The sequence below is a fragment of the Brachyistius frenatus genome, unplaced genomic scaffold, assembly GCF_029030835.1.
Source record: "Brachyistius frenatus isolate BFR_SWC_R1_liver_20210118 unplaced genomic scaffold, ASM2903083v1 Contig_24, whole genome shotgun sequence".
NCBI lineage: Eukaryota > Metazoa > Chordata > Actinopteri > Embiotocidae > Brachyistius > Brachyistius frenatus.
In genome coordinates this window covers 1932873-1954775 of record NW_027210623.1, presented here as the reverse complement: position 1 = coordinate 1954775, position 21903 = coordinate 1932873, and the positions used below count along the sequence as shown (strand labels likewise).

General features: G+C 41.6%; 2 protein-coding genes across 3 annotated transcripts in view; one reads left to right on the top strand and one right to left on the bottom strand.

The window, feature by feature from the left end:
- Nucleotides 1–11: 11 nt before the first annotated feature.
- Nucleotides 12–7192, bottom strand: spg7 (SPG7 matrix AAA peptidase subunit, paraplegin). Its single transcript, XM_069697716.1, has 17 exons — nt 6809–7192; nt 5992–6094; nt 5820–5909; nt 5461–5702; nt 5222–5361; nt 4795–4897; nt 4575–4700; nt 4262–4424; nt 3825–3998; nt 3618–3742; nt 3176–3278; nt 2867–2977; nt 2648–2763; nt 1883–2039; nt 1579–1742; nt 1356–1433; nt 12–1240 (listed from the first exon to the last, which is right to left on the bottom strand). Exons 1-17 carry the CDS (start codon nt 7025–7027, stop codon nt 1034–1036), a joined length of 2421 nt encoding a protein of 806 aa, XP_069553817.1. The 5' UTR covers nt 7028–7192; the 3' UTR covers nt 12–1033.
- A 2141-nt stretch (nt 7193–9333) lies between these two features.
- Nucleotides 9334–21903, top strand: part of ankrd11 (ankyrin repeat domain 11) — a 97009-nt gene continuing 84439 nt past the window's right edge. The window contains exon 1 of one of the 2 annotated variants that reach the window (XM_069697715.1): nt 9334–9791. The gene's annotated coding sequence lies outside the window, so the exon portion shown is untranslated. The remainder of the gene's footprint in view (nt 9792–21903) is intronic. The other variant, XM_069697714.1, reaches the window with a different exon arrangement.

Sequence of the window (21903 nt, the reverse complement as noted above, 5' to 3'; positions counted from 1 at the left end):
GCAACACACAATATTTAAATAAAACTTTATTCAAATATTTGGCAATGCCATTCTTTGGGACTTCATATTTAGTTGTAGCAATCAAACCAATAAACAGTCCCTAAGACAAAGGAAATACCATCTCAACCTTCCATCTACTTACTCAATCTGCACAGCTGGTGGTGAGATAGGAACCAGTGCAGAGTCATATCGGCTGCTTAATCACCAGCGTGACACACACTTTGATATTTCAGTCAAATGTATTTTCCTCAACGATGAAGAGCAGCAAAATTGTTTCTTACAGTCTCCATTTCAGCAGTTACTCAAGTGCACAGTGTTTGATGTAAGTCTTCACAGCAATCTACTACAATCTGTTAGAATTCTTAACGGCAGCTTACTGTAGTGTTGCAGACCTTAATGTATTTGTTTAAATGTGAATCTCCTGAATAAATGCTAATATACTGGGTGCATCTCTGACAGCGTAGAAACATTGTAAAATATACGTTTCTCACCTCAGAAATCCATTGAAGTTCCTTTGCTATTGCATTCGCAGATGTGCTTTTACAAATTCTCTAAAGAAATATTTGAATCCAAATCTGTATGCTGCTGTATATTTGCATAAAAATGATCACATCAATTACAGGTATTAGCACAAAATGTTGGGGAATTCTAGCTAATAATTGTTGATTGTTGATTAAAGGGCTTCTATAGGCAATCTGTGTCACTTGTCCCTTGTCAGGGACACCCTATTTAAATACACCTGCCTTTAGAACTACCAGGGCATAATAACGTGGCTGGGCAGCACGCACATGAGAAAAATGCTTAAATTCCTCCCTAAATAATCATTTTTGCAGATGCAGATTATCACCGGGTCATTTAACTGGAAAACAAGTGCAAACGTTCCTTTGCACAAAACTCTGTACGGAGACTCTGCAGAGTTTTAGAAGCTGCAAATTCCGGAACCACTGCAAGGTTTTCTACAAATTCAACCAGCCCCCGATGACCCCACAAAACACAGCACTTGGAAAAGAACTTTCAGGCCTACATTGTAAAATCAGACCAACTGAGTATTCATGTCCTCGTCTCCGCGTTTGCGGGGAGGTGGTTGAGGATCATCTTCTCCGATGTCCTGTTTGTCCCTCTCAGCCTCCAACCAGGTCTGTGGGATGATCATCTTCTTGGGCCCGTGGGGCGGAGGACCGAGCAAGGCTTCAATGTTGTCGTAGTTCACCACCTCACGCTCTAACAGTGTATTGGCCAACTGGAAAGACAGACCAAACAAGTTGTGAAATACAACACAGAAGTACTGTGCTCAATGAGGAAAAAGTTGGGATCAAAATGCGTCACATTTATGGTGAAAGTTGGAAACAACTAACCAGCGTCAGCTTGTCTCTGTTGTCCATGAGTAGTTTCTCTGTGTGCCTGTAAGCACGGGCTATCAACATATTCACCTCCTGAAAGAACAGAAAAATGTAATCTATACTTAAACGGCAGCAAGAGCTTAAAAAAACAATACTTTGGGGACATAAACAAGTTCATTGTGTGAACATTCACTGTGCTAATTTGAAAACAGAGAACGAATCCAATTTTAGAACTCACCTGGTCCATCTGCTGCTGCAGGCCCTGGCTGAAAGGACGGCATCCAGCGGCACCTTGCTCCTCCGTGTCTGGGAACGAGACCTGTCCGACACTGTCACACATACCGTACTGCTTCACCATGGAGTAGGCTACACGTGTCACCTTGCGCAAGTCGTCTTGAGCTCCTGGGGACACAGAAAGAAAAGAGGCTTCATGAGGTATGAGAAAACCATTTGAATACATTCAACTGGAGAAGTAAGAAGTGTTCATTGGAAGACAGTGATATGTATGTGAGCAGGCTGTGATTACAGTAAATGGAGGGTACCTGTAGTAACCTTGTTGAAGGTGATCGCCTCTGCAGCTCTTCCTCCCAGGGCCATACACATCCGCTCAAACAGCTGCTCCTTGGTGAACAGGTACTGGTCCCGTGGTAAGATCTGAGCAAATCCCAGAGCTGCATTTGTCCGTGGGGCAATGGACACCTGGAAACACACCACACGATGTATCACAAATTAAGGTTCAGTGAATTGAGCACAATTATAGGTGGAAAGTGTTTCGGGACTGTTTTCAGGGCCTTTTTCTATCTCCATCCATTTTGTCCCTACAGATTTCAACGCTTTCCTACGATTTGTATTTTTTCTCTGAATTATAAACTTAGTGGTCCTTGTTCATAATTCTGCCTGAATGGTTTCTACTCTTTTAGAGAAGTACTGAGGGTACGCTTGTTGGTGGCCCATGTAGAGATCAATAACAATCAATCCTAGTTTGATGTCCTGGTCAGCCTGGCTTTGACTCATAATCAGAAAAGTCAAACTCCAATAGAGCAAATATTATAGCATGCAGATGAACAGAGAAAGAAAAATGAGCCAGTGGTACTTTTGCGCCACCTTGAGATAATATACAGTTTCTGCATCTGTATAAATTGCCAAAAGCACTCACAGTTAGACTCTTTTACTGTTACAGTTATACACACAACCTTGATGGCATATTGATCGTGAGTGCTGGCAGATGCTCACCTACATCTTAGAGGCTGTACTTCCAAAGGACATGTGACACAAGTAGAATCCTTTTAAATAGAGATGTGCGTTACCTTCAAAACTGCCTCTGTGTGCTCAAGTAGCCATCCTACTAAGGCATGTCCAGACTCATGGAAGGCAACCACCCTCTGCTCCTCTTTAGACAGAATCTTACTCTTCTTTACACTTCCTGAAGACACACATAACACAGAGTTGTCTGATTTTGCTGGAGTGGTAACTGAGAAATGTGAAATGTGTTGCTTTCCCACAAAACAGTGTTTGCATCATTGTACCTGCTATTACTCTCTCCACTGCGTACTCAAAGTTAAAAGTATCGATGGATTTGAAGCCCTCTCTTGCAGCATGCAGAGCAGCTTCATTACAGATGTTAGCAATGTCTGCACCTGCAGAGACAAAGTGAGCAGAAAACAAAGATTTCACCATCAGCATGTGGGACTGAATTTCAGGAAACAGCAGCAGAGTTGTGTTGTTTCGTAAGTGTTTAGGAACCACTTGTGTTTATTTACCGAGGCAGAACATTATTTTGTCATGGCTACAGATGTTCATAGATTTACATGCAGACAAAACAGAAAAACATGTACCACTGAAGCCTGGTGTGAGCTCAGCCAGACGCAGAGAGTAGAAATTAGCAGGTTGGGTCAGTTTCAGGATCTTCAGGTGCTGCTCAAAGATCTCCTTCCTCTCCTGGGAGACAACAATAAAAAATTAAAAAAACATGAAGCACATTTAACTGACACTCTGTTTAAACTTCATACACATTTAACAGGGTTTAATTGTCACAATGCAATGTTTGTTTACTTAATAATATATTATGGAACAGCTCAATAAGAAATGAGCAGCTACAAGGATGTAATAACTCAGTTGATGTAAAAATATGGCTTCAGTTGATAAGTTACTGCTGTCAAGTTGTTCAACCACTACACTGCGTTCTTCAAAATGTGTGATTAACAAACCAAATGTATAGTAAAGCAACTGCATCACAGTTTAATGAAGGTCGCTGAGTCAGTGAGTGCTCAATACTACCTGCAGTGTTGGCAGATCTATAAAGATGTGCCTGTCCAGTCTGCCTGGTCTCATGAGAGCATTGTCCAAGATATCTGCTCTGTTAGTGGAAGCGAGGACAATAACATGGTCTGTTGTTCCCATTCCTGCAAAAGTCAGAGAGTACAGAGTTTCATTATTTTGTCTGGCAAGTCAACAACCTGCTCTGAAACAACGTGTTCAACTCACCATCCATTTCTACCAGCAGCTGGTTGAGGGTCTGCTCCTCTTCAGTATTGGAGAAACCTGACATGTTGGTGGAGCGCTTCTTTCCCACAGCATCAATCTCATCGATGTACACGATGCAGGGCGCTCGGGCACGAGCCTCCTTGAACAGACTCCTGACCCTGGCAGCACCAAGGCCTGCACGCACATCGAAACTCACAGGTAACATACAGCAGCCAATACATCTTTGGAAAGAAACATCTTAATACTGTAAGGATGCCGTAAGAAAAATCCAACATCCCAATCTATTTTTTATCAGTAATATTCTGCTATGACAGAATAATGGAAGTGATGCGGCTCCTACCAAATTCAGAGAAACAATCATTTGTAATGTGTGAGGACATTTTGTCTCATACAACCAGAAAGTCTCAGCGTTAATCACTTGTGCTTTTCGTACATACCTCCAATGACCTCCACAAACTCAGAGCCAGCCATAGCCAGAAAAGGCACCTGGGCTTCTGTAGCCACAGCCTTAGCCAGCAGGGTCTTCCCACACCCTGGAGGCCCAAGCAGCAATGAACCCTTGGGAACCTTGGCCCCCAGCTGGAGGTACCGTTCTGGATTCTGTCAATAACACCAGCATGGTAAGTAACAGACTACAATGGGGAGATGAAGGTTTGGATGGTAGATAAATAAAAAAATATATTGTGTGCTTTAAATGGCTAAAATACTACACAAAAATGTGTTTATATTAGTGTGAGTCTGGTTTCTTACCTTGAGGTAGTCCACAAATTCCTTTACTTCCATCTTAGCTTCATGCAGGCCTGCTACATCTTTGAAACTCACACCTTTACCCGATTTGCCATCCACAATGGTGAACTTGGCCATCTTAAGCTGATTCTGTTGAGTATGTTGTAAAAGTTTATTAGAACACAGTTCAAATCAGTGCAACATAACAAGTACACACACCAAATTTCTTATGTTTGTCACTTACAAAAGCACTGAAGCCGCCTTCTCTGCCCCCCATGCCTGCTAGTCGAAAGATGTACCAGAGAATCGCCACACCGATAGCAGCCATCCCCAGAGCATACACTGCACTGTGAAGTGAACAGACCAAAACACGTCACACCGGGCTTAGAAAATGATATAAACATGTTCGGTTCTACTTCAGGGTTCAGGACATGAAAAATATCGATAAGTCTCACCCTTTAAATGCACATACCAGCCTCAAACATACCCTTCTGTTTTAAGAAACCACTTTGGCTATTAAACACAGTTGTGGGACCGGCTGGTTCTTTGCTAAATTACTAAACAGACGAATAACTCCAAATAATCACAATGGGGTTTTTTTGTGGACGACACATCTTAATACTCAGATGAATTTCATTTTAAGTGTGCGCTGAGACAAATAATGTTCTTACTTTCCAAAGAATCCAGTGCGTTTGTAGGACACCGGTATTCTGTCCTTCGCGTCAATATTCAGCTCTTCTTCAGCAGCTCTCAGCTTCTCCTCAAATTTGTCGATGTTGGCCACCTGCATTCTGTACATGAGCGCCAGCCTCTGCAGAGAAAGAACCATGGCAGGACATGAAGCTCAGCACGTTTACCCTTAAATCTCAGATGCTGACTGTGTGTTTGCACGAAATTCTGCACAACATACAGGCCTTCCAAAGATAACTGCTCCGGGATGGAGGTAGATTTCCACAATGTCACTCTCGGGGACGACTTGCACACGTGACACCTCTCCCTTGGCCAACATCTCATGGACAAAATCACTCCAAGAGATGTTACCACCACTGGTATTGATGGAGTTCAGCAGGCTCATGATGAGCGCTATGATGAAGAGGGTCCGCAGGCGCTCCCGGTACATCTGATCCTCCTGCTCACGACGCTTCTTCTCCTCTGAAAGGTGAGGCACAAAATTAAAAAGGACCCGAGAAAGAAATTAAATTCACGGCCAGATGTGGTGTTGTTATCCGACAGGCATGTTTAATGCATCCAAAGCAATTAATGACCAACCTTCATCTTCCTCTGGAGTTTTCCCCTTTGGTCCATTACTTTTATTTTTTTCTTGTTTCGATTGCGACGTACTGAAGAAGTTTGTTGCCCCTGAAGTCAACATAAGTAGCTACAAGTAAGTAAAACATAAAGAAACAGGACCTCATGATAGTGAGGTGAATTGAGTTCTTACCTAATAGATTTAACAGACCGACAGGGTTCTTCAGCAGGTTGCTCCTAATTAACTCTTTACTAAGTCCCACCAGGCCAGGACCCAAAGGTCTGTGGAGAAGACTCTGAAATGGGAACGTTGGGACAAAGTCAGAATAATAAGACATAGAGCGAGTTAAAACAGAAGCCTGCACATTAAAACATGAGTCAAATTTGAGCTCCAACGATTAGTCGATAAATTCCTTGTTTGAAAAATTAATCTCTAAACATTTTGATAACCGATTCATTGTTCTGTGTAATTGTTGAGTCTCCAGGTCCCAGCTTCCCAAAGGTGACTCTGTTCTGGTGCCTTTAATCCTCCATGATAATAAACTGAATATCTTTTGAATGTGGATTGGAACAAAACAAGACTGAACAGCAAATTGATTGAATGAGAAAATAATCGACAGATCAATCAACAATAATAATAAAAAAAATAATAAAAAAAACCCATTGTTATTTGCTGCCCTGATCAGAATACAATACGTTAACATTTTAGCAGAAATAGTAAATAATTATCTCATGTCAAAATTAAAGAACTTCTACAATAGAGTAACACTTTAACAATCATATTTATTCAAAATATCCTGTCAATTCACTGTCTTCAAAATGTACAGTGTATTCCAACGTATTAATGGTATCAGCGGTCTTGCTTCTTTTAGTTTCTTTCCCCATATTATTCACTAATTATATAATTTCACAGTTACCACTTCAAACCATGAATGCAAGCCAACATGTGGGGTTTAACTCTGAATAGCAGCCTTTCCTGTCATGTGTATTATCTGGTGGGTTTGGCTTACCTGAAGGACTTTCTGCGGCTGACTTGTAAGTGTCCGCCCTGATGTTGAGAGAAAGGTCTGTCTGACATTAGTTCCCCTCGACAGCACATTTTTAACACTGTGGCACGACACCAACTTGTTTTCTAATACGTGAGAGTTTCGCCTTGGCTGTGTCCACATTAAACCTCTGCTGTACCTTCTACAGACGCCAGCACTGTGCTGCCTCAACAAAGCTGACATAGTGCCTGTCAATTACCAGTTAAACTGAACACTAACTAGACAGCTGCAAAGCCATAGCGATCGATCGCATATGACGCTGAAACTGCCTTTTGAAAGGCATTTGTTTACCTCCGCCTCGATCGGAGCTAGCTTTGCTATCTTATTCAACCTCGCAGCCGAGCAAAAACGTCAGCACAATATCGGAGTCATGTCCCGCCCTATGCTGCCTCTGATTGGCTTACTCTGAATTTCCTACTCTAATTCTAACCAATCACTACTCCGCATGCCTGAAGGTAACAGCCCCAACCAATGACGACAACACGTATTAGCCAATCAGACGCAGAGTAAGGCACAATAGGGCGGGTCATACCCTTGCATAAAACAAAAATTGCTCTCTTTCTGCGCACGAAAAAGAAAGCAAAGATGATATGTATTTACTCTGAAATTTATTTCAGAGTAATTATTATTATATAGACCGTGTTTAATATGCGTCGAACATTGACCAACGCAGTTTAATGCATCTCGTAACTTGAACTTTAAACTTCAACCTTTCTTGTTGATCTTCAAGGACCTGCGTGCTGCGCAGATGTTTGCGCAAGATGTACACAATCCAACCATAGACTGACCGCTGCAAACTCTAGTGGCATTTTCAGACCATTATACAGCGAGCTGAGTTCAATTTAAAGGCTTTTATTAATGATAAATTATGGTCACTTTATTAAGCCAACATTAAATGTGCATATGCCCCAAAGGATTGGTTCTGTTTATACAATTGTCCTTAATACTCGTGACATTTTGGGAGCCAACTAATATTTGTCTTGTATCAGGTAGCAGTTTTATAGGGCAGATGTGTTTGTCTTGTCATACTGAGTATTAACAAACGCATAAAACATAGAAGCAGATATATTTAGACATTTTTCAAAGTGAACCACAACGAACATGCAACAAAACACGGTATAGTTACACTGAAAATCTATTTAAATAAGACTAAAACCTTAATAATTAGTTAGAAACACAAATGAAATAATAATAATTGCCCTTGATAGCTGAAGAACGAAATAGACAAATAAAACCTCTTTTGATTGATTATTTGTAAAGATAATAGCAGTAAAAAAAATAATAATAAAAAATCTATGTTTCAAATGATTCTCTGTTTTCTGACATTTCTAGTAGTCTCTGAAACCTCTGAGGGAAGTATAAAATACGAGTAGGATGTTTGTTTTTGTTCTTTTGTGGGTACGTACACCAGCAGAGGGTGGTATTGGTTAAGTTGACTGCGTGGTGCTCTCGATTCAGCAGAGCTTAGTCCAGTAAGGTTCAGCAAAAGTAATACATATAAACACACTTTGTTGGCAATATAAACGAACCTGTAAACTGCTGTCACCAGGTCTGAGAATCAAATATTTCCTGCGGGGCCCACAGTCTGCTCAAAAATAACCACACGGTATTTTAATTAGACTCCCTCCTCTTTACCTGAAGGAGCACCAGTCCGTTAAATCAGTTGTTGGAGTCATTAGTAATTAAAACACGTGCAGACTACTGGGCTTCATATCCCCGCCGCTCTTGTTGTTGTAAATAATCACGACGAAACTGTCGTGAATAGCGACGTGTACGGGTCAGTTTGAGTGACATATTAGGTAAACCAATAAGAGAGGGGATATTTTATTTTAGCCAATAGGAGCCCTCGTATCATCCTTTGGCGTTTCATTTGGACCATGGGTGCGTCAAAGTTTTTCACCGGCACGCTCCGCTTCCTTGCCTTCTTAGTTTCCGCTGACCCCTACCTTATATTTCACTCCTCATGTCACCCATCCAATGCAAAATGTACGAGCTATGAGCGGCGAATTTGTGATTACCGACACATACCGTCGTGTGTGTGAATGCTTTTATTTGGCTGCTTTTCAAAATGCTGACAAAATATTCAATATGTTCTTCGCGGAACGCATCAACCTTCGTATTGTAATTAACCTGTGAAGAATCTAAATACATAAATAACAACTTAGAATAAATAAAGGGTAAGGTTTCTAAAATTAAAAAAAAAAAGTCGAAAATGAGTGCACCCAATGCCTGTACAGTACTCCATTTCCTTTTCTTGGTCCTCCAACTATATAATGGAGTGTGGTCGCTGTCGTTTGAAACTGTGACGTATGGTCAGCCACGTTGGAGCACTGCTCCAGTTTGATCTGAGACGAGAGTGGGATGCAGGTGGATCCAAAATGGCGCCTGTTTCACCCCGCTCGGAAAGGCTTGCCCCGCCTCCTGCGCCAGCGCCAATCAGATCTCTCGTTTCATCCCGGATGCGTTTCCGTCCCGAGCGTCCACACACTGAAGTCAAAGGCCGCTCGAAAACCACTCGAATGGGTTGGCGGAGAGGATTAAACCGAAACAAAAATATGATATTTTGATGGTTTACGACTAACCGAGCAAGCCTACCGTTACTCAGATGGACTGTTAAAGGTTCGTAGTTTGTGGTGAAGATGAAATAGCTGCGCTGTAGACGAGTTCTCCTGGATATTTTAGTATTTCTCCTCCGGACGTCTGTTTTGTTGGTTGTTGTTTTTTTTTGTTTTTTTTTTTAATCAAGCTAGCGCTAGCGTCGACTCCGGTGAGCTGCTTTTTGAGCTGCGATGGTCGTCGCAAGTTTATGCGGATGTCTCCGGACCAGTCTGTGTTGAAACGACGGCAACAAATGGGACCATCCAGCATCGGCCGAAAACATCGCGGCATAGACTAAACATTAAAGATTCAGATAACTGTTTGTGGTTGTGGGAATTCAGCCAGAGAGGTAAGTCCTCATTTTACTGGCGCTGCATAGCTAACATGGTAACAACAACAAACGGACTCCTCCTAACCCCGTGGTTCACTCGGCTTGAAGTGTGTGCAACAAAGGTCAATTTGCAAATCTTCGTTTACTTGTAATTTATTAGCATTACAATGTAAAAATGCTCAAAAAAAAATAAAAAAAAAAAGGTTGTATCAGTCGTATTTACTTATTACCAGTGGAAATGCACATGGATTTGCGTCTGTAACGCAGCTTTCCCATGATAAGTTCTAGCTGTTTTTCTAAATACTGATAATTTCGACATGTAATGAATTCATTTTTGTGTTACACGCTGCCGTGACGTGCACATCTATAAATTGTCTTGTTAGATGCAATTCAGCTGTGTCAAATCAGTGCCCATGTGTGAGGGGACTGGCAGTGACTGCGCTGATATTTTGAAAATGAAGTTAAAAGTCTTTTTTTTTTTTTTTTTAAGCAAGCAACCAGTGCTGCATACATTAATAGCTCTCGGTCGCGTATACAGCTGCATCCCGACGGCTTCACAGATACGCATTATTGTTTTTGGAGGCTTATCTTGGAAGCAAACACGAATTAATGAACACAATCCATCCAGAGCAGATTTTAGAGTGATATTTGGCTTATATTGCAAAGTCAGGATTGGCACAGAGGGTTACTTCCGAATCCCACACAATAATTAACATTACAATTCTCAAGAGAGTGCACTAATAACGTCCAAATGTTGACCTATTTTTTTTTTTACATGCCATTGCTTTTTTGGCAGCTGACCTAAAGCGAAACCAGCCTACCTGCTTTTCCAGTTAAGTGTGCACAGAGTGAAAAATTCCTCGTAGAAAGCACTATGTCTTGACAATTTGTGGGTTTATTCCAGCAATAAAGCAAAATGGATGTGCCACAAGCCTGTCCAGGAAGGAAAGCAATGAATTGGGTTGTCACAACTAAAAGCAGTGAGGGAATTGTGTGTGCTTTGTAAGGCTATTTAAAGAGTGCTTTGAAATGCCCACAAGCTATCTGGATTCATCAATAAGTGTCTGAATGTAGTTAGCAGCCTAACAGTGGGGTGTATGGGAGATGTAGGGGAGATGGATAACTGTCTCAATTGGCTGAGTTGCTTCAGTGGAGTGTGTGTTTTCTGTGTTAGATAACATGTAAAGGAGGGGCACAACATGGAGGGATTTGAGCTGAGCAGTAACAGAAATGGAATATGGAGGAGAAGCTTGCCTCTTTGGTGCAGTACCAGTACTGAGGAAAACACTGCAGTGCCGCTGGTGGTGTTTTCCACCAAGACACAGAGTGTTTTAGCTTGTTGGGGCGTTCATGTTGACTACACTGCAGAGGCAGTGATGCATATCTCTGTCTCCCTTGAGCTTGCGTAGGTCCTATTTGTCTGTGCTATAAAAGCCTCAAATCAATTGCTATCATATGCCCTGTGCTGTTATCCAGGGAGATTGTGATGTGTGGGATTTGAATATGAACTTTGTGTTTTTGCAGAATAGTACACAAAACTGATCTCTATCACATTACCATAAATCACTGTGTTTATGTTGTGGATGAACCGTAGTCATTGTGTCGCCAGTACCATCAATCAATTTGTTACTTTGAAATAAATCAATATATTGTCAATTTTAGGCCAATATATCTCTTAATACTTGACTCTTGTGAACAGTATGTTCCCTTGTAATGGCTTGATTTTTTTTTTTTTTTTTCCCCGGCTCTGAGAAGTGCTACCAGTGAATCGAGGCATACCCTCAGCCTGCAACAGGAAATGGAGTTCTGCTGGGGTTAGAAAGGTCATAAGCTCAGGAAAGACCGGCAGGCAGCATTTCTACCATTCTGCTTTTCTACTGCTCAACAGTGGCTCTTGTGTCTTGCAACTCTTTAGGCTCCAGTAATGGCCATGTTTTCCTGAAACGAGGACTCGGCCGACCTGCGTGTACCACAGTTAGGCAACCTCAGGGTTGCTCGCACATCAGCCCGTTGTGAAGTGTTTTCATAAACATTAGTCCGTTCTCCATTTCCTTTCCTTTATCCGACGACCTCTTTAAATATGTTTAAATCTGATTCTTGGGTAGACTGCCATACATCCTTTAACTGACTGAAAGGCTGGGATAAAAGCCACAACAAGTAAATGCATCATGGCAAAAACACTACAGAAGTTACCGCAAGGGAACGACACCATCGTGTTGTGTTTTGGTGGCTCAACAGTAGCTGTTGCACTTGATAACCATGTGATGATTATGACCATAAGCTGCCAGAATCACTGAATAGCCCCCTATGCAAAAGTGTTAATGTCATCACCACTGAACCTAAATAAATGTAGAATTGTCATAAAAACATGATAAACGTGAGAGGGACGATTTGTGAAAAGAGACATTACAGCAGTAGCACAGTATACTTTATGCATTAGAATATACCTAAATATATACTATTCAGTAGCATGATTTATTAAATCCTCATAAATGATCACAGTGATTAACTACAGAGTAAATTACTGGGTCTGTTTACTAAATGAACCTGCAAATCTATTGAAGTGGTAACTCGCTGTCGCTTTCATTTGGTCTTTCTGAGCCACAACTGAGCCACATTAGCACATTAGCCACATTAGCAAGCACATTTTTGTGGTTTTTTTGAGTATTTGTCTTGCAATCAAAGCAGAACCATTACTGTTCTGTTAACAGTGATTACAATGTGGTAATCAATCTGTCATCCTATGTGACCAAAAGCAGATATCTGGTAGCCAAGGGGGCAGTCACGTAAAATCACATTCATTTATTGGTGTGAAGTGATTTTTATTGGAGCGTCCAGCAGTTGTTCATTTTGAAAGCAAAGATAGTAACTAAGAGATCAATAGTGTTTGAATTTTGAGTTTTTATAGAAGGAAGAAGTTGTGATCAGTGATGATTTTTGGAATTGATATTTACATGCTGAACAACATTTTTTCCATATTATTGTGTATCGAAAAGTACCGTGTCATTCGGTACCAAATTTGAACACGTAAGGAGTAGCTGTCATCAGCCTCGGTGAGCCATAAGCATGCAGCACGCTTGTACTAAGATCTAATGATGATGGTAACTGGCTGTCTAACTTTGCATGTCATAGAGGCAAGCAGGGAAAACAGTGTTATGCCCAGAGACAGAGCTCGTGTGTGTGTGTGTGTGTGTGTGTGTGTGTGTGTGTGTGTGTGTGTGTGTGTGTGTGTGTGTGTGTGTGTGTGTGTGTGTGTGTGTGTGTGTGTGTGTGTGTTGTTGTTGTTGTTGTTGTATTTTTAGAGCCTTGACTACAGTGTGCATCCCATACGTGTAAAAATGTCTCTGAAGAGATCAAAAGTGTGACTTCATTTTATCAGGCGTAATGCCAATAATGGTGTGAAGCTGCTTTGAGTGTGAAAATGCAGACGAGCTGAAAAATAGAACTCAAGATTTGTACAATAACATGTAATTTTCTTTTTGCTGATCGTTCGGGGATCGGTATCAAAGTGAAGGTATTGTTGTAGAACATTTTTGTACAGTTCCCAGTCCTATTCAAGGATTTCTATTTGGTTCGAATAACATTACAGTGGCTTGATGAGATAGGTCCAGCTAGTACTGCATCATTCAGACAATCAGCAAAAACATTATCTCACAAGCTAGTGATTTACTTATCAGCACATTGAATATTTACTTCTTAGTCGTCAATTTTATATGCATATGTGTGTATCCATTTAACATGCATTGAATGCATTATGTAGGTAATATACATTAAAAGCCCATTTGTTTTTCTTCCATTATCTAGCATAATATTTTAAGCGGTGGCAAAACAATAGTTCTGACCACTGAGATTACTAAGAATGAGCAGAAAAGATGACAAAATCGTGACAGTGACACAAAACTCTGTAGTTCTGTTTATATATCAGTGCTTGTTAAGGGGGAAAAAAAAAATTGGTGGCACTTTTCCTGCTCTCATGCCCCATTATAAGCTGTGTTATATAATAATAAAATGCGTAGGTGGCTGGCACAGTATACAGTACGCTATGCAATTTCTTCCTTGATTATTGCTGCGAAACCTTCTTCTTGAGCTTCAAATGAACTAATAAAAAAGGCAGTTGTGCTAGTTGTAAGAAGGAAAAGAAGCCTTTAGCTGCAACTCCAGCACCCACTCTGCCTGCCTGCTGTCTATGCAGCTCTCCCCTCCCCCTCTTGTGCTGGGAGTGTGGTCCTTTTAGGTAAACAAGCATGGCTACTCCTATTTCTTGCCTCTCTCTGTCTGCCTCTGCCTTTCTTTCTCTGTGTGTCAACAGTCCTCTCTTCCTCCCTGTTCGAGTTGTGTAAATCTTTTATAGCTGCTGTTCTACCAGCACAATCTCAGCGGATACTCAAATGGCATCTGAAGCCCTTTGAAATTCAGCCTAGTCCTTTGCCCCCTCCTCTATCCTCTCAGCGAAATGGAACAAAATGGCGGGCCCCAGTCCTGCTGTTTCCCACAGGGACTATAGAGCCTCATTTCAGGGTTTACAAGGTCCTGATGGTTGATGGCGTCTTTAACTCATGTTAGTTTCTGCATTCTTGCAAGCTTTCTGCTGCACCACTCTTGATAATATTTTCTCTTCCCTGAGTCTCTTGCACATCAAAGGGAAAGGTTCTCTGCTCTGGCATGCTGCTGCTTCTCCAGAAATGTACTTTTTACAGACTTGGCTTTTGATCTTTCTGATCGAAGCTTGGAAAAGGAATATTTTGCACTCTTATTTTAAACTTACTGATATGCCTAATTATAATTTTAGGCATGCAGTAAATTTCAAAACATGTATCACACAGCACTATGCTCCCAGGGTTTGATTCATTTAGCTATTCTGCCATAAATACATCATAACATGGGCTGACCTGCAACTCAGTTAGTTTGCCTTCTGGCTGAGATATCTGTGCAGGCCTGTGGGGTACTGTTAGATGACACTTTTAGTTTCATGACACTTTTAGTTTCATTCGGAATTACGAGAGAGAGAGAGAGAGAGAGAGACCTAGCCACTTTAAGTTTGAGTCACAGTTGCCTAATGTTTAGTTTGCAGATTTTTAGTAGTTTTATTAGTTGTCATGTCACAGATATGCTACTATTGGAATTCCACAACTCTAAGTTTTATCGTCACTCTTAAGGAAGAATGATAATAGGTGCAGCTATAAAAATGATCATCTCATTTGTGCATCCACACGCTGAGAAACCTGAGTAGGTAAAACTGTTAGGCAAATGGCTGCATTGCTCCATCTGGGCAGGCATGAATTAGGGTGGCTGCAAATCTGCAGACAACAGTTGGTGTTTGATTGGACGTGCTGCTGAGCAGGAGGCTGCATGGGATGCTGTATCATCCATGTGGGATCAGAAATGTCCCGAGGTTAGTCGGCCAGGTTTTGGAGCTGATGGCAGAGACAGTCTGTGTGATGTGTCCCTCTGGGCACCACTGTCCTGGTCTGTTCACACTGAGGGAAAAAGATAAGACAGACTAGCTTGCCTGGATTCTCTCACCTTCCCTGTTTCTCCTCCTCAGTATCAAGGCCCTTTTAAAGAATGCTCCATGTCTATCTATATAAGCTGAGATGGCCCATCCATATGTTTTTAAACCTCCTAATATGCATATTGCTTACAAAGAGTCATTTATCTGCTCATCACTTATTGGACTTGCTCACAGAGCCTTCTCTGAATAGACTTGGCTTTTAAAATGGCTTGTATTATGAAGTGCCCTTTGAAATTCTTGCAAGCAGATTCATAGCTGTGGTTTCTTGTATGTTATTAAGGTAAGAATCTAGTCTAAATTCATGTTTTAACTATTCTTTGACAAATCCGTTTTACACAGATGCGTTGCAGGTGCTTCTTTCAGTTGGGGCAATACTTTTTCTACATTGCATCATACTGGCATGTATTGACAGTGACACATCATAAAACACCACATGTACTTAATTCACTCTACTGCCAAAGTATTATGTCAACTGATGGTAAACAAGATATGTGAGAGCAGTTCTGTCTTTCTGTTATTTCCTGTTTTGCAGGGATGCGACAGGATTTGGTGTTTTGTCCATAACCAACCTTTGTCATCCTGAGATAAATCAAATATTTCTGGGATTTATTGCCACTTTGAGAACTTGCTTCATGCTAACTACAGTTGTGCTCCTTGGCAAACTGCTATATCACTGTGCTATAAGCCCTGTTGTGTCCTGTCGCCCTCCCCCATGTCGGGCAATAAGCTATAAACTGAGATGTGGGGTAAGGGTGTTTGGACAAAGTGTAAGGTGGGGGAGGGTAGAGGTGGTGTGGCCTGGATGAATCTCAATCACCAAGGCCCTTCAGCAGGGCTGGCCTTTTGATGGGCCAGCTGCAGCCATTCATCCACCCATTTACATTGAAATGCAACAACAGGAAGGGGGATGGGACGACTGTGGGGAGATGGGCCTCTGCTCTTGTGTGGGTGGGTGGGATGTGAATGAAAAGTAAAGGCATACTTAAATACCAAAGAGAGGAGGTGGGCCGGTCGGGGCCCATAGCCCTGCTCACCAATATGTGCAGCCATACTTTGTTTCCCCCAGCATGCTATGGGCCAGTATACTTAACACAAAGGATCTAAGCACCCTCTTTGACAAGTACATGCATTTTCACCACTCAGCTATTTTCTCTTTACAGCCACCAGACTGGCTGTAAAGAGGCGGGATTCATCCCACAGATTGTTTTCACAGCACTCTGCCTATACACCTATTGTTGATGCTGTATTTTGTACTTTGCCTCCTTGTATTTTGAGGGTAGCTGCCAGACAAATAATTTATGCGTGTGACTTATTTTGTCATGGTGTATTTAGGAATCCTGTATGGGCAGTGGAGGTCTCACATTCTTGTTTCCTGCTCACTGTAATGGAGGTCATACTGTGCTACTGGTAGAAGACGCCAGGGGCTTCAGACACAAACCCTAGTTCAGACAAATGAGGCCAGTGTGTCATTTTCCTGAGTTCATCCAGCTTTCCAGGATAATAACGTTGATGTCCTCGGAGGTGTGCATGTGGCAGTGATTGAGAGGAATGTTTTAAAGCCATGTTCTGACCAGCAGTGGCACTGCTTCAAAAACTGCAGCGTTTTCATTCATTTCAATGGGCCTGAGCAGCAGAAAACACAGAAAACTTAAATCTGGCTGAACTTTCCTGTGAACACAATGCATCATCAACTAGCAAAAATACAGTGTTGGCCAGTCACACACGTCAAAACTCACATTGCAGGAATGAAGACTTAAATATTGGTGTTGATCTGTTTACTTCTGATTACTGAGAAGGACAGTAAATTATTGTTATACACAGTTGTGCAACGAGTTTGTCACTTCAACTGAAATTACCAGCCTGTACTGGTACTTGCAGTAAACGATTTGAATGCCTGCAAATTGTCCTGCTAATTTTGGACTAGACACTAACTACAAGTTCTTTTAGTACACGTGTCACATTCAGCAAAAACATTTTTTTTTTTTTTTTTTTTTTTTTTTTTGCATTGGCTGGAGTGACACTTGTTTCAGGACTCGCACCAGAAGGCTGCTTGTTAAAATATTAAGCATTAGATAACATCTGGGACAAGCCAGAAGAGGTCAGATGCACAAGAGGACGGTTTTAAGGGGCACGCAACACCGCAATGGCACATTGAGGTTAAATAGTTATTCTGCTACCACATGGATTCTGAGCAAAATCAGCCATCCGGCGGTCTTCTTGGCCTGAGGAAGGTCTGTACTTTTTTTTTTAGATTCTTCTCTAAAGGTTTACTGTCTGCACTGGCATATCAAAATATTTAAAAAGAAAAAAGATTAAATCTCTCCCTGCTTAAATTTCATTGTGGTTGGTAAATGACAAATGTGGGCATCTTGGCCATCTTCTGGTAAGAAATGTGGGTGTGTGGATAGATAAAACTGCTATGTCACCTTTTGCACTGTGCAATCTTATAAACCCTCCTATATCCATTGTCCACACACATCCTGCTGCTGCTGCTTGATTCTAGTGGTGTTTATGTGTGTCCACAGGGTTTGTACGCCACACATGACACACACACACACACACACACACACACACACACACACACACACACACACACACACGCGCACACACACCCACCCACCAAGAGACGAGGAAGAAATCACCATTGAGAACAGAGCTGGTTCTGCAGACAAACTTATTTTATGATGACTACATTGTAAAATTAACCAAAATGCAGGTTGACAGGAACTGTGAGATTGGCTGTATGTCATTTCTATTTAATAAATATTTAGATATGTCACTGAACCGGTATTTCATGCTCTCTAAAAGCATAAATATACAGATTTGTCAACTCAAACATCTGCACTGTGTGATCATGTATATTGACATAAATAAATCTGTAATGACAGAGTGAGAGGTGGCTTCCTAATAATAACACGAAGGCTCTGTCATATCGTATCGTCAACATGATACCTTATACCGCTGACAAGAATTGGTCATCCCGCATTATCGACTTGTATAGTTTTGTGATAAGTTGTTTGCATCCAAAATGTGCACTCTTGTGTGCTTACAAACAGAACCAGCATGGCCAACGCCAAAGCTTGCATGTTGGAAGAGTGTGAGGAAAAGTTAATACTAAAATCTATGTCATTTGGAAATGGTTCTGCGATGGATCAGAGGGGATCAGAGCAGCTGTGGCTTAAATGGCAGAGAATTTTGCCCACTAAGCATAAAGATGGTGGTTCAATCCCCGGTTCCTCCTGTCCACATGTCAAAGTGTGCTTGGGCCAGACACTGAACCCCAAGTTGTTTCCAATAGCTCGTCATGCTTTGGCCATTTCAGACACATTGCGTTGGGTGAAGTCACTTCAGCCATTACAACCTACTAATCCATCAAGGAGCCACTCTGTTACTTTTGAAAACTTTCAAAAAAATCTATAATTGTACCTATTTATCTTGCATTGACTGTAGAGACAACTCCCCAGTGTTTTGTTGAATGAAATGGCAGGCAGCCATGTTGACTCTCATCCAATCCAAAGCTGTGTTATTAGGTGGTGAACCGGGCGCAAAGAGCCGATGGACAAACTTGATTGGAGGGATTGATGCTGTGTCATTGAGAAATGTACTGCTACACCGAAGTGCCATTCGGAGAGAAACTAATGTGTGAAGATGGTTATCTACTGAGCTCTGCTCACCTGAGGCCTTCCGCTACAAATAGGATGACAGCAATTATTTGCACAGTAGTGCTAATGTTGTAAAATCTAAATTCTGACTTACTTTTTAGTTTGACTTGTTGGTCTTATAACTTTTCAAAATGCCATATGTGATATCACAGTATATTAGTGTCTAGTTTATGAACAGTGGGTAGTGCTGTTTGCATTTTCATTAATGGACTCGGGACTTCTGTCCTAAAATGTTGTTGAATGGTACTATTTCAATTGCATCAGATATATCGTTATCATGAATATAGCACGCAATATTGTGATTTACTTTTAATCTATATCACCCACCTCTTAAGTGCTGCTTTACAGCAAAAGTAGTGAGTATCCAGTAGCTGGTGTGTTTAACCAGAGCAGTCAGCAGGGAATGGAAAATCACATCATCTTCAGTCAGCCAGCATTGGGACTTTCCCTCCTGAATACGTGGTAGCACAGAGCAGCTCTTGCATCAAGACGCGTTCATCCGCATTGTATCTCGCGCGTTATGCAGATACTTCACGGACTTGTTTGTTTTCCCCAGAAGGGAAGCAGGTCTAAATGAGAAGTGGAAAGTAGGCGAACAGGAAATACAGAAGACATTTTACGTTGGCCTGAAGCAACCATTAATCTCTCCAGCGTTCGCTGTGTTTGTCTTCCAAGGCTTGGAATAGTCACGGATCTGTGATTGGGTGACTACAGTTACCCAGACACTGATCTTTTAAGTTCTTTTAATACTAAAAACCTTCTTTCCTATAAATACACTGCCTTGTTTTTCTGCCCGTGTGTGTGTGTGTGTGTGTGTGTGTGTGTGTGTGTGTGTGTGTGTGTGTGTGTGTGTGTGTGTGTGTGTGTGTGTGTGTGTGTGTGTGTGTGTGTGTGTGTGTGTGTGTGTGTGTGCGCGCCTGTGTCACTCATACTCCCTGCAATGAATCTTTTTATAGAAACAGCAGCCAGCAGTGTAATCTCTGGCGTGGATGTAGGACAGCCTTTTATTCCTCCTCATTACTTATGCAAAGCCAGTTTTCACCCACAATCAACTGCTTAGCTTATTTTGAATGTACATTTTCTTAGAAAAAGGTGAGCACTTAAAGGATCATACCAATGTTTTTAGGTTTTAGCACATGTACTACAAATTGTCTATATCTGTTATTGCGGCTCTTTTCCCTGAAGCACATCAATGTTTTTTTCTGACATTTCCCAGTGTACAATTAACTTGTAGAGTCTTGGAAAGTGCTTTTACATTTTTTTTGACAAGTCTTTAATCAGCCAGCTGCCAAAAAGTATTATATTAAAGGTCTCTGTCGTCCAGAAATCACACCTGGAAGACATGTACCACGGTGTTACGATCAGCATAGTTTGGGTTGCTTCCTGTTCTGTAGCAATTTGTCAAGTCTTGTACTGTATATATAAGTGGTCTAAATATAGGAAACACACATTTATAAGCTTGAATGTGATTATATTTTGCCATAAGAATTTAGTTTTGAGGCTATTGATACCTCATTTTGCTTTTGATCTTAGTGGTGTCTGTATTTTTGGGTCACGAGTTGCCACTGTTGAACGTTTCAGTAAGAACCATCCTTTGCAGAAGGATACAGAATTACAATCTATTTAAAGCTACAGCTGTTCTATTATGAATGTTTTTCCTGTTTAATAATTTAGTAAAAAGGGGCTAAATTTGGAGTGGCTGGTCGAGCCATTGGGCGTTTGGTCCATCAACATAAAAAGCAGTAAGGTTAATTGTCCCTTGCACTTTTCCTTTGTCATGCTAGCTCCGAAAAGTGTTCCTCGATATTGATTTATGCAGGTGTGGTTGTGGTCATACGCATGCTCTCCACATAGCAGCTTCACTCATATTCAACACGTTTGTTAAATCTCGCCCTCTGCGATTGTTGGACGGATGATCTTGTCTGCTGAACTCAGCCCTATGGTGCACTGTTATGCTGCTCTCTCACACACTTGGCTCGACTCCCCTCTTGTCCTCTCGCCCTCCACACCCCCAACCCTCTGCTCCCTCTTCTCCTTCGCCTCCACTTTCTCTCTGCCACCATTTCCTTCTCATCTTCGCATTTCACAGCCTAGAAATGCGCTTGCACACAGCGCATCCTCACACGCTCATCTGCCCTCACTCTCTTGACAGTCTCCTCCCTCATCTCCACCTCTATGCAGTAGCTCTGGTTCCTCAGGAAGCACCGCGTGCAGGAAGCTAAGGGCGTTGGACCTAACTGTTTGCCTTGTTTCCTCCATCTATAGTCATAGTAAATTATGCCCACACACTGACAGCGTGGCGTTTGTCTGCTTAAAGTCGGCAGCATTTCATGTAAAGTAATTCGAGATAATTTTCTTGCCAGGCAAATATGCAAGCAGCTTTTTACTGCTGGTCGATCTTGATGTCCAAACGGAAGGTGTCGGGCAGCAAGGGGTGCGTCGGTGAACAGAGCTCTTATATTCATCACAGTAAAAATTCACTCACCAGTATTTTCTAAGAGTCTGGGGGCATTTCAGATATCTGTCGTCCATGTCATGAATAGCTGTGGTTCTATTTCTACAGCTGTGCTGCGCATCGGTGTGTGTTCAACTTTTAATTGAATTAATGCTGAGAAAGAAGACTCTTTCTGACTGTCTCATTGTCTTTCTCTTGCATTTTTTAGTTGTTGTTTTTTTAAACACAATTAATTTTCTGAGATTCAAGTAGGAAGCAGCTCGGTAGAAATATTTGTGTGAGGCGAGGAAAGAGAAATTCCAACAATTCCAAAACGTACATGATTTCTGAAAAGACGTGCGTGTTTTCAAACCATCTTGTGATGTATGCCGCTCTGGGTCGTAAAACCACCGCTGCCGTCCTGGTGTCGTTGTGTAAGTTACATTTGGTGGCTTTAGACGAGAATAAGATGCACTGTGCGTACGTTTATCAGTCCCGTATTTTTCTGCACATGGTTGCAGT

Excerpts from the sequence above, each read along its gene's own strand:
- spg7 (XM_069697716.1), bottom strand. The coding sequence starts at position 7,027 with ATGTCAGCTTTGTTGAGGCAGCACAGTGCTGGCGTCTGTAGAAGGTAC. Across the intron at positions 2,978-3,175 it reads GCTCACACCAGGCTTCAGTG|GTGCAGACATTGCTAACATC; the intron begins GTACATGTTTTT and ends TTGTCTCTGCAG. Across the intron at positions 1,241-1,355 it reads ACAGAGACAAGCTGACGCTG|TTGGCCAATACACTGTTAGA; the intron begins GTTAGTTGTTTC and ends CTGTCTTTCCAG.